Source organism: Hypomesus nipponensis, chromosome 27 (assembly GCF_054491055.1).
Source record: "Hypomesus nipponensis isolate SF chromosome 27, ASM5449105v1, whole genome shotgun sequence".
NCBI classification, from domain to species: Eukaryota; Metazoa; Chordata; class Actinopteri; order Osmeriformes; family Osmeridae; genus Hypomesus; species Hypomesus nipponensis.
In genome coordinates this window covers 13,347,111-13,363,809 of record NC_140387.1, presented here as the reverse complement: position 1 = coordinate 13,363,809, position 16,699 = coordinate 13,347,111, and the positions used below count along the sequence as shown (strand labels likewise).

Below are 16,699 nucleotides of genomic sequence, written 5' to 3'. Positions count from 1 at the left end.
TATTCATTTAGCAGACGCTTTTATCCAAAGCGACTTCGAAGAGAGAGCTTTACAAAGTGCATAGGTCACTGATAATAACAACAAGATAACCCCAAAGCATTGCGGGTAGCCAAAAATAAGAAGTACACATTGTGAACAACCAAAAAATAAGTGCTAAAGGGAGGAAACCATAAGAGCATGTAGTTAAACAAGTTACAATTAAACAACATGAATCTCTAAGTGCAAGTGTACCTGTAGGAAAGCAATAGAAATAGGATTAACTAAAATGGAAAACTGTTTAAATCAGCTACCACTAACAAACAAGAGCAACAGTCTAAGCAAGAGTCATTGTGATCCTTGAGGAAACCAGCGTTGGGTTCAGCAGATGTGTAACACGAAAGACACCACCTCAGAGAGCTGCATTTTAAAACCAGATAAACAGTAAAGGCCCGTTCAATCTGGTGTGTATTGATTTTCTCTCCTTTGAACCAGATTCCCAGGGATTGGCTAAATCCTTGTTGTGACTGACCATTTTACCAGATACGCTCAAGCTTTTCTGGCAAAAGGTCAAAGAGCTTCAACAGTAGCAAAGATTTTGTGTGAGCAAAACTTTGTGCACTATGGACTCCCTGCACAGATACATTCAGATCAGGGGCGGGATTTTGAGAGCAAGCTGATCCAAGACCTTCTGAGAATGTTGGGAATCTGTAAGTCCAGAACGTCACCTTACCATCCTCAAGGGGATCCACAACCTGAAAGATTTAACCGCACCCTTCTATCTATGCTTGGAACTCTGGAACCAAATCAAAAACAGAAGTGGAGCCAGAAAATCAGTCATTTGGTGCATGCCTACAATGCACCATAAATGAGGCAACTGTATGTTTAAACCAAACATAGAGCGGCGATTCTGGGTGAGACCTGGCTGAACAGCTAGCTGGTGGGACAATTTTAAAACACCAAATAGTATTGCCAGAGGAGTATGTAAACAAGGCACCGTGGCGGGAGGGAGGGAAGGTCAGGAGTGGCATAACCATGACAACGATTGTCATGTACCGTGTTAGTGTGGACGGTAAACATTTGGAAAATTATATGAAAACGCTAGTGTGGACGGAGATCGTTTGTTTTTGTATATTTTGAGTTTTATTTACATCCATTCTGCAGGTACAATACATTGTGACAATCAAATTTGATTAGGTTAAAATCAACAAATAATCGTGATAATTAATCGTGATCTCAATATTGATCAAAATAATCGTGATTATCATTTTGGCCATAATCGTGCAGCCCTACCGTCAACATTCCAAGCTCTAATCTGCTTCCCTACTCTGATCCAGGCGGAGACAGAGGTAGAAGAGGGAGCGGGTGAAACTGTGGATGAAGATGATTACCTTGTAGAACGTTCAAAGAGGGTGAAGAAACCAGTGGTTCGTTTGAGTTATGATGAGCTCGGAAAACCCTCTGACCAGCCTTTGACTGTACTAAGCCATGGTGTGCTTGTGGGAAGCGGCACCTTCCGAGAGTCCAGATACCGTCTGTGCCGGACAGTCTGGTGTCATGCTATGGCCTTATGCCGATTGTCATAGTTTAAATACTGCTAGTCGGTATAAGCAGATTCGAGTTATCTAAGATGTAATTTGATGAGGACATCAGATATTTTAGGAGGGGGAGAGTGTAGCCCTGATGTAAATCTAACAGATTGAAACCGTTAAGTTTCTACATTCATTTCTACAAAAAGTATATGTAGGAAACAAAATTGTAGTAATGCAATTTAACTCAGTCATTTAGTTTAAAAGAGAAACAAAAAGGGTTAACTGAGATTAAGCATTTTGGTGCTAGATTAAACAAAGTTTTGCAAGAAGTTAAAAGCTTGGAGTTATTATAATTGTTCTAAATAGTTTGGAGCATTAAGAGTAATAAACAGAAAATAAATGAGTCTGAGAAACATCGAGAGACATGAAAATAGTTAGCTTGGAGAAAATCTAAGTGGATTACCGAAGCTGAAGAAGGGTACACTAGCGCACTTTTGTTGTCTAACCGCAGTGGTTATAGCAAACGTTGTGCTAGTGTGGCTGGCTAACAGTTGGAGCTAATGGCAGAGAGTTGCTAATTTGGAGGACACTGATTTCCGATCGGAGAAGACGACTGGGTGTGTTTCCTGCTGAAGAGGACTTTGCTGTATCTCGTGACTGGTTTTAATTTTCGTGTTTGGAGCTGTGTTTCTCGGATTAACAACTAACTGTAAATTGGATTTCTGTGGGTTTGCTTCACTGAAGAAACACGTCCTTCGGAAGCATCGCACACAAGCTACCATCAGAGGCCTGTTCCATAAAGCGAGTTTACTGAATAAGCCAGACTTATGTCAGTTAGTCGGACTCATTTCTTGTTCATTCGGTTCCATAAAGCTAGCTCAACGTAGTTCGAACTCGGTTACTATGGCAACTTACGCTACGAAACTAGTCTGGTCAGGGTCAGACTAACTGTCAGGTTTAGCGTGACTTGGTGCTTAACCAGACGTCCCTGTAACACTGACCCAACGGGAAGACGATGATTTACCACGTATATTCTCATTTTCTTATTCTCATCAGTTCAACATTGATAGAAAATCAATGTAAATAGCCGACATAGGCTACAACATTTAGCCTAATGCAGGGGTCGGCTACCCAAAATGTTGAAAGAGCCATATTGGACCAAAAAAAACAAAAACAAATCTGTCTGGAGCCGCAATTATTTTTAAGCCCTATGTAAGCTTTATAATGAAGGCAACACATGCTGTAAGTGTCTATAGTAGCTATATTAGCCTACTATTTTCCATGCTTTATTCAGGGCTGCCAACTTTTGCAAAAACCTTGGAGTGAGATTTGGTATTTGGCCCCACTCGTTATGCGAGCGTGCATAGCGCGCGAGCAATTTTTTTTTGACATTATTTGAGCGCAAAATAGTTTAATTGAGCTTTATGTAAAATAAACATAGACGTTTATCAAAAAACCTTGTCTAGTGATGCCATCACTCCGGCCCTGCTCCCATCCATCCTCGCTGACGCGTATCGTTACGGTATCGGTAACCTATCTGAGAAAACTTTTTGGAAAAGACGGGCTATGGACCCAACCAACTCTATTTGGGAGGGGAGAACTCCCTCACATGATACAACCTGTAAAACTGTGTAGCCTACTTTAAGAGAAGATAATACAAACGTGACAAATGTCAACAACATCCTCGACTGGCCAAAAGTGAAGCGGCCCACCGGGAACTCTCCCGATTACCCAGCCCGGCCCTGTTTACAACGTTTACAAGACAACTTGGTTGGCGTTGCCTTTTCAGCGTGAGATATGGAAGGTGTGGCTTGAGAGCATGTGAAATGGTTGAAATGTGTGTGTCTCACAGCCAATGCGTGAGAGTTGGCAGCCCTGATTTCATTTATTATCTCCCGGGTTACAACAAAACTAGAAGCAGTAGTGGAGTTTGGAGATGCAATCCACTTCTTAAATCTATCTTTGCGCTCGTCTAATTTCTCCAGAAGTAATGCAATCGCACTTTTTCTCTCACTCCCAACTGGGTACTCGGCTGCAAATGTAGCATGCATTCCCTGGAAATGTCTTTTCACGTTACTCTTTTTGTTATTTGACAACTTCTCATTACAAAGCAAACATTCAGGCAATCCTTCCGCATTGGCAATGAAAGCAAATGATTCGGTCCAAGAACTGTTGAATCCTCTGTTCTCCTCAGCTATCTTTCTCTTTTTCCCTTTGGGGCCCATGACACACCCGCCAGTTTGTTTGCAACAGCCACCTGTCTGGCACTATGCCGAACTGAAAGAAACGTGTGTCGCAGGCTATGACGTAAATCTTCGTTGACAGAACGAAGCAGAAGCAGACAGACGAAGCAGACAGAACAATAATAATAATTAAAACAAAAATTTCACACCATCTTTTTTCATATTTTTGAAAAAGCTCCAGGGAGCCACTAGGGCGGCGCTAAAGAGCCGCACGCGGCTCTGGAGCCGCGGGTTGCCGACCCCTGGCCTAATGCATTAAACAATGATGAACAATGCTTTGATAGGCTACGAACCATAGCCGTTAAATGTATGGATGTTAGTTTGTGAATTCAAATGTTTAGGCATCAGCCATAGACATACATCTCAATCTAAATTATCCAAGTTTAATTATCATAGCAATATAATTGTTGACAGTAGCCTACAATTGCAAAACGAACCTAAATCCGCCCCCCATTTCCCCGACACAAAACCCATGTTAAAAAGTTAGCACTAGGCTACTGGATAATGTTTTAATTAATAGTAGGCTATTTATTTTAAACAATGTCAAAAAAGTCAATTTAGATTAGTTTAGAGGGTATTTTTTAATCAACGAAGGTCTACGTTCACGACGTCAATCATGGCGTGTCATTTTACTTAGATTGAAGCAGTGGATTAGGGAGCTGTCATTGTACACGATTTAAAGGGGACGTTCTTTCTGGAAGAAGTCATGTGGCCGTGTGCATTGCTTTTGCCGTGGTGGATTGTATGATCCATGTTTTACCTCTCGGGCTGTAAAAAAATAGGGTGCACGCGCAATCAGCTTGACTACATAAATCTGACTTGAATTAGTAGGACTGCGTGAGCTGAAATGGGCCTTTATGGAACCGCTTAAGCCCCGCTTAACTAATTAAGCTTTGTCAAGTCTGGTTTAGGCCTTTAAGTCTAGCTTTTTTGAGCGGCCTTTATGGAATAGGCCCCAGGCCTGCAACGGGTGTGTGTGTCTGTGTGGTACCACGGTTAATATGTTTTGAGAACGTTTTGCAGTGAAACTGATTTAAGGAGGAATACTTTTGTTTAGTTGTAATGTTTTAAGTGGAAACAGATAAAAGGATAAGGATGTGTAATATCATCTAAAGCAATATTGCCATTAGCCTATTTGAAGGGTGTTATTTGTGTTATGTTTTTTTGAGTGAGTTTTTATGTGTGAGTTGTCTGGGGTCAGTTATTCTAATACCAAAATATAGATTTGCATGTAAAAAATAGGGTAGTATATGAGGGTTCCCGCGGGGTCTTAAAAAGTCTTAAATTCTGAACATTAAATTTAAGGCCTTAAAAAGTCTTTAAAACCTCAATATTTTCATCCGAGGTCTTAAATTTAATTTAGTCAGGTCTTAAAAAGGTTTTACCCTCGTTAATTTCCAGAAACGCAGGCTGCAGAAAGTTGTTACAAGGTAGCAAAAAAGTATTGAGTCGTAGCCTACAAAGCGAGTCTTTGCTACAAACAAAACCAGCAGAACGCTGCCCATTGTATTTCTTTCTGGAGGATAGCCTCTTGGTGTTGGTATGTACGCGGTGATAAAACTACAAATCCCGTGATAACTGTAATACCTGCATGCAAAATACGTCTGCGCTTCCTCAGAGTTTGTTAAAATTCGGCTACGTGTGGAAAATGGGAAAGTTTACTTTCAACGAGACATGAGTTGCGTTCGACATGCACCGACTTCATGCAGCGCCGCAGCCGGCTGCAGACGACGCCGACGCTGCATGAAGTCGAACGCACCTATGGCTAGATCTCAGTGATTTCCGCGGTTGGTTACAAACAGTAGCCTACCCAACTCCAGGTACGACGCCTGCTGCAAACTTTGCCCCAAAAATATTCAATTCGGTTACTGTGATTGCTTTATCTGTAAATTAAATCTATGCTTTTTTTAAAATTAATTCCATTCATAGAAATTACATGTTTTTTTCAGAATGTCTTTTGATTTAAATATTATTGGGGTAATGCGTTGTGTAGATCTTAAATTACAATCTTTATGGTCTTAAAATGTCTTAAATTTGACTTAGTGAAACCTGCAAGAACCCTGTATATGACTAACCCAAAATAGGTCAACCTTCGGGGTAGCTACCTTAAAGAAACAAACTCAAACACCTCATCATTCCAGTCTTAAGTTAACTTGTTGCAGCTTGGGCATGTTATGAGTGTTGGGGTGCTACAATAGCATACAGTGTGTTTCATTATCTCACTTCATTGCACCACATCTCACCAGCCTCACTGGTATAAAACTATTTCAGACTGATGGGCAAATAAAAGCCAAGTGTAATTAATCATCAATTAATTTATTTGTACACATGCAGATATGGGCATACTTTCGTCATTTTGCAGCAAAACAATTTCATTTTCAGTGATTCTGGAGATGTGGGTGCACTTTAATGCATGCACACAGCACACAATATAAAGATGTAAACCCAAACTACAATATCCTGTGCCATTAATGTAGAATAACTTTCATAACTTTTTCTTCAGCATGTACTAAACAAATTAAACATGTTATGCATCACGATAAAAGAATGAAAAACATCACTCAGCCTGCCTTTGTGAAGTGCATTTATTCAACAGAGAAAGTGTTCCCCATTAAGTCTACATGACAGAGTTGTTGACATCCCATAGAGTAGCAAGGGGACAGCATTTTGTTGAAACGGGAATACAGAAGTGACATAAGTTATGTCTGTTACAGCAGCAGGGATCAGCTAACCAGGGGGCCAGCCCATCTGGCGCCCACCCATCACGTGGATATGGATGTGGTAGACTGATTGGCCGCCATCCGGGCCGTCGTTGACCACCAGCCTGTAGCCCTTGGGCAGGCCCACCTGCTCAGCACACTTCTTGGCCACGATCATCATGTGACCCAGTAACTGAGACGCCACAGGTCAAGATAAAACAAATAAAACGAATGAGTTTAAGCAGTCAATGTACAGTGCGTCCTTTTTGTATCAAAATCCTAGATTGTTTAAGATAAATCATATCCTGCTTTGAATTCCAATACTTTAAATCTAGATGTTGCAAGGCTAGATCAGAATATTTGAGTCATTGTGGGAATTGAGTGTTTCCAATTTAAGATCAAGAACGCCATCTAATGGTCATGGTTGGATAGTCCACTGCAGCAGGCAATGCAGAGCAATGCAGAGAAGCTTTTAGTCCACCTCCTCAGCTCTAGCCCGGGAACCAAACTATCTGCGAGTTAATGGTTTATTTTCTCTGGCAGATGAGTCTGGCTACGCTCCCATTCAAACAGATCAACCCACTTGGTTACGTACTACAGATACACACTCCAATACCACGTTGATAGTGCAGTAAGATGAACAATGACATGTCCAGTAGCCTTCCAAAAGTTAGTTACTTACGACTGCATCACAATCTTCTGCTTTAGACAGTTGGACGATTGGTTTTCTTGGGACAACTAAGAAATGAGTGGGTGCCTGTGGAGTCACATCGTGGAAGGCAATGCACTGAAAAAATACATATTTTATTAGGCCTAAGGGTGAGGGTTAGAGGTAGCAATATCGTATTAACGACAGCAATTCATAACTAGCTAGCAAGCTAACACGGTAGCTACAAAGGCAATATGGTTTGCATGACACTAGTGTATGCACACCTGATCATCTTCATAGAAAATCTTTGCTGGAATCTCCTTGCGGATAATTTTCCCAAATATTGTATCTCCGCCAGGTTTGGCAGTCTGCGCTTTAGTTATCTCGTCAGCCATGGCGTAAACTGGAGTGCATGATCCCACGTTCCACTCTCAGGGGCTCGGTTTTAGACACTCAATATGGTTAAAGTCCATTGGCTGAGGACTTTTACAGCACAACTATTGGTTTAAAAGAACGCAGACCGTTTGGGATTGGCTCTATCCTCACATTCTGACAGGAAGTCCGTTACGACACGTTCTGATGTTAAGATGGGGACTCGGTTGAAGGTGAGTTGTAGAAACGTCCAGTATGTACAGCTGTAATACCACAACGGTTTTAGTTTTGTTGTTGTTGTTTGTTTTAAAATACATTATTCCTTTCTTATGTCCATGTGAAATGTAAAACACGAGAATTAATCTCTGTTCCAGGGGGGTGTTCCATCAACGTCGCTAACGCAAGTTATGTTTACACGAATAAGTCTTGGGTAAACGTCAATTTATACTTAAGCCAAGCCGTTCAACTAACGTTCCGTTCCACAAACAGGCAACGCTAAATCAAGCTATACCTCAATAAGCATATTGTGCAGCCCAGATCAGTCGATCGTCGAAAAGAGGAGTTATGTCGCAAAAAGCAAAGCTTAAACCAGCAAAGTGTTATTTTCAGCAGCGTAAAACATTTTTTCCCCCCCAAAAGGTCAATGTATCCGCAATTAACACGGCAAGGGAGACATTTGTCAAATCATTACGACCATTAAAATGCATAAATTGTAGGCCTACCAAATCTACCTAACATAACTAAATGCAGTTAGGCCTACTGATAATTAGCGTAATTTGATGAGCTGTCTGCAACTGTTCTGGGTGACAGTAGCCTATGGCCAATATTCTCAACAGGAGATTGAGAATAATAGCCTAGCATTATCCTTGTGCAGTTGCGTATCGTAGGCATGCTTAAAGCCCCTTTCCCCATACTACTCACGTCAATGTCAATGCGACAGAACTTACAGAAGGTATGATATTGATCTTGGCTGCTCTTATGGCAAAGTGGAGTTCTGAACTCCACGTAGGTTAGAAAGGATGTCTTTATTTTTGACATCGGAAAACTTGCGCGAGTAGTAAATTGCGACGGTGGGCGTGAAGGGTCAGAAAGGAGGACAAAAGGGCGAAAAGACGGACACGCAACAGTGGTCCGGACAAAAGGTTGGAAAACCGGACTGTCCGGCTGAAATCCGGACGTCTGGTCACCCTACATTAACCATAATCTTATTTTAGTCAGATTTATCCATGACTATTTTTGTCTAGTTTTAGTCGACGTAAACTGATGACATTTAGTCTAGTTTAAGTCAATGAAAATTGTATTTTAGTCTCTTTTTAATCAAAACATAAGTAGTCTAAGCAGTAGTCTCGAGAAGCATGTCAATGCCAAAACCATTTGTTTAATGTAGGCCTATTAGTCTAGAATATTCAAAGTCATTTACATTTATTCATTTAGCAGGCGCTTTTATCCAAAGCGACTTCCAAGAGAGAGCTTGGAAGTGCATAGGTCACTGATGATAACAACAACAAGATAGCCCCAAAGCATTGCAGTTACCCAAAAACAAGAAGCACACATTGTGAACAACCCAAAAAATAAGTGCTAAAGGGAAGAAACCATAAGAGCATGTAGTTAAGCAAGTTACAATTAAACTACATGAATCTCTAAGTGCAAGTGTACCTGTAGGAAAGCAATAAAAATAGGATAAACTAAAATAGAATACAACAGTTTAAATCGGCTACCATTAACCAACAAGAGCAACAGTCTAAGCAAGAGTCATTGTGATCCTTGTGAAGTCATGTTGTTGATGCCAAATTCAGTTCACTGTGATGAAAATATAATTATTATATTACTATTCTGTATGACAGTGTATGGACAGCTGCCCCAGATTTCCAATTAATATGGTCTGCTTTGGCTGTTTGAAGGGCAGGGTGGAAACATTTAAAGGGCTGCTCCTGTTGTCACAGCCTCACTTTGGTAAAGCATGCCCTAGTGGGCACATTGTAGAGGAAACTGTTGGGCACAGCATCTAATCGTCTTTTGAAAAGGGCACCATTTGGGACATATGTAAGGGTAGCATAAAGGGCATTTCATAACAGCACCCTTTTCTATTGGAAGTAAGGGCACAGGAACAGTCAAATTTAGACCATTGTAAGGGGAACCATATAGGGTACTGCATTACATTACATCTCTACTATAAAGAAACTCATTAAGACATGTTTTGAAATTTATAGAGGGCATACTATCATTTGAATTACATAAAGGGGCACCCTGGGCACTCAAGCATATTTCACAATCTGAATGGCAGACAGTAGGGACACATTTTTGCCACTCGAGGGCATTTTAGAAATGTTTTTTCAACCCTGGGGGCACCAGGCACCCCCTGAGTCTTCCAGTGGGCCTGGATACACCATGTGGACAGTACATTGCACATATAATATTGGGGAAGCCAGAAGGAGAGGATGAAGTAATATAGTGGCTTGTCAATATATAGGCTATTTTAAACAATGAAAATGCTTTATACAATTGAATAAAAAGTCTCCTTGATTTTTTTGTGCTTCAAGATGACCTGGAAAACTGATGATAATATTCAGGTACTGCTTTGGAGCAAGGTATACCCTTCATATTTCCTGGCATAGTTGCCTTTGCTAAACCTTTTTAAGGCACCAACCTGTTGTCCCAAGAACCAAGAATGTCCCACATGCAAAGACACACAGATATGCAGACAGACTGAACAGTGGTCAAGGCGTGGCTACAGTGAGTTTGCTTCCTTGTGTGTGATTCCAGCAGACTACATAGTCTAGACCTACCTACATAGACTGCAGTCTACTACCCTAATTTCTACTATTATAGTCTACTACTCTCCTTTCTACTACTTTCTACAAAGGATGGTAGGCTGCTCTTATGTGTTCATTGCCATCCTTGCGAGTTGCTAAAGTGTTTTTCTATGTATATATTTTTTAAGAATGACAATAAAATCTATAAAGATAAACTATGCTGGCGTGCTGAACCTATACCTCTTCCACATATACTGGTCAGGGAAGCATTACTTCTGTCTCTGAAGACCCTTGGGGCTGGTGGGATAAACGCTCTTTGTATAATCTGAGCACCTTCATCCACAGTGTTGTCAAACGGATAGGCCCTATGCCATAAATGATTGTAACTTGTCTATACGCTCTGCTTAATTTCTAAGGCCTTATTTTATGTAAATGTATCAATGGCTTTTGAAAACAGTTAGGCTAAAGTGCAGTGGCGGTCATAGCACATTTGGCGCCCCGGTGGAGTCCCCCACCCCGGACCAATAAATCTTGTTCCGCCCCCTACGCCGCTGGCCGCCCCAACAGAGTACATGGTACGAGTGGCACAATCGCAATACCTTTTTTGGCCAGCAGAGGGCCAAACACACAAGTTGCGGAAAATGCCGCCCCTAACTTCGTGGCGCCCCGGGCAGCAGCCCGGTCGGCCCGTGCCTAAAACCGCCCCTGCTTAAGTGACATTATTTCTTAACTTGTTTATTTAAATAAATACATTATTTGGAGATGAAGTAAACACGTAAATGCATTAATGTCTGCGCTTCAAAAAGTCTGCACTTATGTTTCCGAACAAAGTGCTTTGCGCGCAAGAATTTACTCAACGGAACTGTCTTTTGAGATTCTGTGTCTGCCTGTTTGAAATAATTTGCAACACATCTTAGTTTAGCCAGAGCCCGTCTGTTTAGTTGGACTTTTAGCCTGACACGGAGCAGGCTAGTTCCGAAGTATAAGTTACATTGGTTACGTAGCTAGAACTAGCCACTTTAATGGAACGGAACTCTCGTTGAAATAAGTCTTGCTTTTCCTTAATCGACGTTGATGGAACACCCCCCTGCATAACTCGGCTTAGTGTTGCTGAATCTGCCGTTTAGTGTTGACACTGACAGTTAGCTGTTTAAGGAATACTTGTTTCGCCAAATAGTGGTAGCTAGCTACCCAAGATTGTGTCTATTCCATGGTTATTTATTTCCGTGCAGGTACTGAAAGCGTTCAAAGCTTTGCATCGGACAAGAATGGATGTTTTCAAAGAGGACGATAGAGCATTGACAGGTAGCAATTAGTACAGGGTATAGGCTACTCTAGTTGTGCATAGGGAAATGGATAGTTTGGCATTTACGGTGCTAACATTAGGTCAGGCTGCTTCTGCAATCTGCATGCATCCTATTCTAATTACAGTGTAATAATATTGCACTGTAATTATATTCTATAACATATAATATATACAGTAGCTAATCTAACTACATTGTATGCTAAATATCCTAATTCAAAGTCTAATGTTGTAGGCTAAGTAGCCTACGACATGTAGTCTGACTCAGCGAGGTGAAGTTAGTTTCCTATTCGACATTCGTCTCACATTCGGAAGACGCTACTTTGCAGCGTCGAGTTAGGGACTGGGTGAAAACTAAACTATACAATTTAGGAAATGTATGTGTTTGATTATATTTCTATGGATATAAAACCTCAAACTGTCACCAGATTATTTTAATAATGTCTGGCCTACTTCCACACCCTTTACTTTTTCAATAAAGTTTTTAACAACATTCAAATCAATTGCTAATCTCTGAAAATAGCATGAAATCTTCACTAATCTCAAACTTTTTCAAAATCTCAAATATACATAGGGCTGTCCCGACTCAGTTGACTAGTCGATTTTCTGGTCGATATGCTCTTGGTCGACTAAGATTTCTTTTGTCGAGCTGCCGTATCGCAGTGTGAGATCTGATTCCCGCTTGTGTCACCATTGCAGAATTAAAGAAATGTTCTACAGAAATTGTAGATTATATTATTTAAGACAAACAAAGGGACTAAATATATATATATATATTTATATTTAAAAGAAAATGTGTTATTGTTTTCCCTTTCGTTAATCTGTGCTTTGTTTTGTCTGTTTTTTGCGCACGGCACGAGCACAATTGGCAGCCAAACTACAAACTCTGCCATAGCCTACTTTGTCGGTGTTATTAGGCAAAATGGCAAATAAATCTGTGGTATGGCAGCATTTAATTTACAGTACATTTACAAAGTACCGGGTGACTAAAATAATTTTGAATGCGAACTCTGCTAACAACGGTTTATTTTTGAGTTAGAAGTTGAATATGATGTAGCCTACCACCTGAAAGCCATAAATTAGCCTACTTCGCTCATGCTAACACGCTCATGCTAATGTCCAGCAGCTACATTGAGTCAGATCGGAAACATGTTTGTACATTTGTTTGTGTAGTTGTCAATGTCCCTTCTTACGTATGTATTTATTTCATATTATCTCTTAAAACAGTGAGGTAAAACGTCACACAAAAAGGTTTGATGAAAAACATTGTGACATTCATAGAAGAAAAAAAAAATTCAATTTTCGATTAGTCGAGTCTTGGTCGACCAAAGAAAATCTTAGTCAGGGACAGCCCTAAATACACACTTCATCTACCAGCCATTTTGGCTGGTTAGCCAAAAAGTTAATTTCGAGCCCTGCCTACTTCCAGACCCTTATCTTTTTCAATAACGTTTTTAACAACATTCAAATCAATCGCTAATCTCTGAAAATAGCATGAAATCATTGCTAATCTCAATAACCTTTTCAAACTTGTGTCAACAAATCTCAAATATACACCATCTTATTCTTATAATGTCTGACCTACTTTCACACCCTTTACTTTTACAATAATGTTTTTAAAAGAATGATAGAAAACCGCTAATCTCTGAAAATAGCATGAAATCCTTGGTAATCTTAATAATCTTTAAAAAATTGTACAGAAAAATCTCAAATATAGACCAGATTATTCTAATAATGCTTGGCCTACTTCCACACCCTTTACTTACCAGTATCCTTACCAGGTGCCCAAACCACCTCAACTGGCTCCTTTTGACGCAAATGAGCAGCGGCTCTACTCCGAGCTCCTCACGGATGATTGAGCACCTCACCCTATCTCTAAGGGAGACACCAGCCACCCTCCTGAGGAAACCCATTTCAGCCACTTGTACTCCTAGTTCTTTTGGTTATGACCCAACTTTCATGACCATAGGTGAGGGTAGGATCTAAATTTGACCGGTAGATTGAGAGTTTTGCCTTCCGGCTCAACGGTGCCATGGTGCGAATGCAGTATCGTCCCTGCTGCCCCGATTCTCCGGCCAACCTCCTGCTTCATTCTCCTCTCACTCGCGAAAAAGACCCCAAGGTACTTGAACTCCTTCACTTGGGGTAAGAACTCATTCCCTACCCGGAGTAAGCATTCCATCGGTTTCCTGAGAACCATGGCCTCAGATTTAGAGGTGCTGATCCTCATCCGAGCCGCTTCAAACTCAACTGCGAAATGATCCAGTGAGTGCTGAAGGTCACGGACTGATGATGACAGGAAGACCACATCATCTGCAAAAAGTAGCGATGGAATCCCCAGCCCACCAAACCGCAACCCTTCCCCATCCCAACTATGGTTCAATATCCTCTCCATTAATATCACAAACAGGATTAGTGACAAAACACAGCCCTTGCGGAGACCCGGACACAACTCTGGCTTTGGATGTACAGGGATTCGATCGCCCAAGAAGGGCAAGAATCCCCGGGCTTTGCCACTGTGGAGTTGTTTGACTACCTCAGAGATTACCTGAGCTGCATTTCTCCACCGTGGCTTCATCAATGAAGGCTTTGAACAGTTCCCACTCCGGTTCAATGCCCCCAACTTCTGCAGGGTTACCTGAGAAACTCAGTTGGAGGTTGAAGAGTGAGTTGAAGATCTCGTGAACAGGGGCCTCCTCCAAATGGTCCCAGCTTACCCGCACTACTCACTTGGGTTTACCAGGTCTTTCCAGAGTCTTCCCCCACCCCATGACCCAACTCACCACAACATGGTGATCGGTTGAGAACTCAAACATACAACCTCTGTCCACCGGGGTCGCCTCCCGCCTCCTCCAACTCCAACAAATGCATCAGGTTACTGAGCATTCGTGTATATGGTTTCTCTTACCTGGAACATACTTCATTTTCTATTCTAGGGTGGCTGGTGCTGTCTTGGCGTTTAGGGCTACATCAAAAACTCTTTAGTTTGCTTAACAACTGCACTAAATCACACTTGACTGGTGGGGGGGACCTTACCCATACTGTTATTGTAACTGTTGTTTGTCGCTTTGCATTCTCTAATTATACTTTCTTCTCTCTGTTGCCCATCTAACCTCCCCTGTGGTGTGGGGGGGTTTAGCTGTCAACATCGGCCTGGTTGCTGTTGTGACAATGTTGGACATAGTCCCCAAGTGGACTTTGGTCTCCTATGACGGACCACACAGAGTTCCTGGTCCCTTCCTGTCCATTTTGCTGGCTGTCCTCTGATCATTTGGTGGAAAGCATATTGGTGCAAATAAACGTTGGTTATGCTGTCACAATCAAACCACAGACTAGCTCCCGGTTGACCTGCAGCTGTGTGACCATTGGTCAGAATTTAGTTTAGCACAGTTTTAATGCTGTTTTCAGAGATTGAAAGAGTTAAGAGTGTGGAAGTAAGCCAGACATTATTAGAATAATCTGGTGTATATTTGAGATTTTGACACAAGTTTGAAAAGATAAAGGGTGTGGTAGTAGGTCAGACATTATTAGAATAATCTGGTGTATATTTGAGATTTTTGACACACGCCTGAAAAAGTTAGTTTATTGAGGATTTCATGCTATTTTCATAGATTAGCGGTTTTCTATCATTAATTTTTTATTTATTTGTTTATTTTATTTAGAAAGGAAAGGCTGTGGAAGTATACCAGACATTGTTGGAACACTCTGCTGTTTGTTTGAGGTTTTATATTCATAAAAATATTATAAAAGTCATAATTTTTCAAAATTGTATGGGTTTATAGTTTTCACCCGGCCCCTAAGGCGACGCTGCAAAGTAGTGTCTTCCGAATGTGAGACGAATGTCGAATATGAAACTAGCTTCACCACGGTGTCAGACTCAGCTCCAGAACAAATTAAATGGGGGGGGGGGTTCACAAGGGGGGCACGCATTTACAAAGCATTTGAGAGTCAAAATAAGAGCAGACCTTAATATTCTGCAGGAATGTGTAGCCATCTTGATATTTAATTTATAGCCAATGCCAGTATTTCTTATTTATACTTTAACAAACATTTTTTGGGAGGGGGCACAGCATTCCATTTGGGGGGGACATTGCGCCCCAATGCCCCCCCTTGGAGCCAACCTTGCATATAGTACTACATCATAGCTACCTATCCTTGCTTGAAAAGTATTACAATTAACCTATGTGTTTAAGTATGATAATATCATAACCTGGTATTGATTCAAGTTGTTTTGTCTTACAGCTGCAAGGTTAAAAATAAATGAGGAATACAGAAAAAACAAAGAGGAAACTTCAGAAGAAAACATAAATAAGGTAAAATAGCTAATAATGCCAAGTGATACTGATAGGTAAACACAGTAACATATGCTGAGTTAAAGAGAATATGTACACCAGAAGAAAAAATAACCTTATTGCAGGACATCTGTGGATCATAAAGATTTTTTTTTTTTATCATTGTATACATCAATCAGTGTCTTGCAATAGCTAATTTGTCTGCATTTGGCTGTTTGCCATATACTTTCAGATGATAAAAATGAGCTCCGATGTGGAAAGTATTCTTCGTCTAAATGTCATTCAAGCTGAGCATTTATCACAAAGTACTATACGTAAGTTTATTCCATGCCTTCTCATTTTTGTCTTGCACAATACAATATAAAAGGAAATATTTGCATTCCGATAATAATCCAATTTACTTCATCTTGTAGAGCTTCGACCCCGAAAGAGCCTTCTTCTGGAGAATGTGCCATACTGTGATCAACCAAGGACAAAATCGTGACAATAAAATAATCATTCTAGTACTAAGATCTTGCCTCTACAATGTTACTGTAATTTGTCCAGACCATTATTTCCTGTGTATGAAGAGCAATTTGGACTGTCAAAAGACAAAAGGTTATTACTTACATGGAAATTATTTTCAAAATATTTAGACTTTACTGGACGATATTTTATGTGTTACCTGTTTTATTGTTGTAAGATATAGTCACTTAACTGTGCAAGCTATTGATTTGACTATTAAACTCACAAGTGAGGGTGCATTATACATTTGCTGCTCTCTTTTCATCTGCTACTACTGCTATGTTGGAATATTGTTATAGTCAATTAAGGTAATACTTGAACTGTCCAAAGTTTCTTTTTATACAATTCTCAAATTACTAGGCATTATATGCGAGTT

General features: G+C 40.6%; 2 protein-coding genes across 2 annotated transcripts; one reads left to right on the top strand and one right to left on the bottom strand.

Annotated features, from left to right (window-relative positions):
• Positions 1–6,318: 6,318 nt before the first annotated feature.
• Positions 6,319–7,641, bottom strand: hint1 (histidine triad nucleotide binding protein 1). Its single transcript, XM_084693711.1, has 3 exons — positions 7,384–7,641; positions 7,133–7,237; positions 6,319–6,643 (listed from the first exon to the last, which is right to left on the bottom strand). The coding sequence occupies exons 1-3, from the start codon at positions 7,492–7,494 to the stop codon at positions 6,479–6,481; spliced, it is 381 nt and encodes a 126-aa protein (XP_084549837.1). The 5' UTR covers positions 7,495–7,641; the 3' UTR covers positions 6,319–6,478.
• On the top strand, positions 7,554–16,331 carry lyrm7 (LYR motif containing 7). The gene is made up of 5 exons (XM_084693712.1): positions 7,554–7,704; positions 11,457–11,529; positions 15,770–15,840; positions 16,052–16,133; positions 16,233–16,331. The coding sequence occupies exons 1-5, from the start codon at positions 7,687–7,689 to the stop codon at positions 16,301–16,303; spliced, it is 315 nt and encodes a 104-aa protein (XP_084549838.1). The 5' UTR covers positions 7,554–7,686; the 3' UTR covers positions 16,304–16,331.
• The last annotated feature ends 368 nt before the right edge of the window (positions 16,332–16,699 follow it).

What these genes read in the sequence shown, in the direction of transcription:
- hint1 (XM_084693711.1), bottom strand. Translation starts at nt 7,494, where the DNA reads ATGGCTGACGAGATAACTAAAGCGCAGACTGCCAAACCTGGCGGAGAT. An exon ending in TTTTCTATGAAGATGATCAG is followed by an intron (nt 7,238 to 7,383) that starts GTGTGCATACAC and finishes GTATTTTTTCAG; the next exon opens with TGCATTGCCTTCCACGATGT. An exon ending in CAGAAGATTGTGATGCAGTC is followed by an intron (nt 6,644 to 7,132) that starts GTAAGTAACTAA and finishes GTGGCGTCTCAG; the next exon opens with TTACTGGGTCACATGATGAT.
- lyrm7 (XM_084693712.1), top strand. An exon ending in GGACGATAGAGCATTGACAG is followed by an intron (nt 11,530 to 15,769) that starts GTAGCAATTAGT and finishes TTTGTCTTACAG; the next exon opens with CTGCAAGGTTAAAAATAAAT. An exon ending in CAGAAGAAAACATAAATAAG is followed by an intron (nt 15,841 to 16,051) that starts GTAAAATAGCTA and finishes ATATACTTTCAG; the next exon opens with ATGATAAAAATGAGCTCCGA.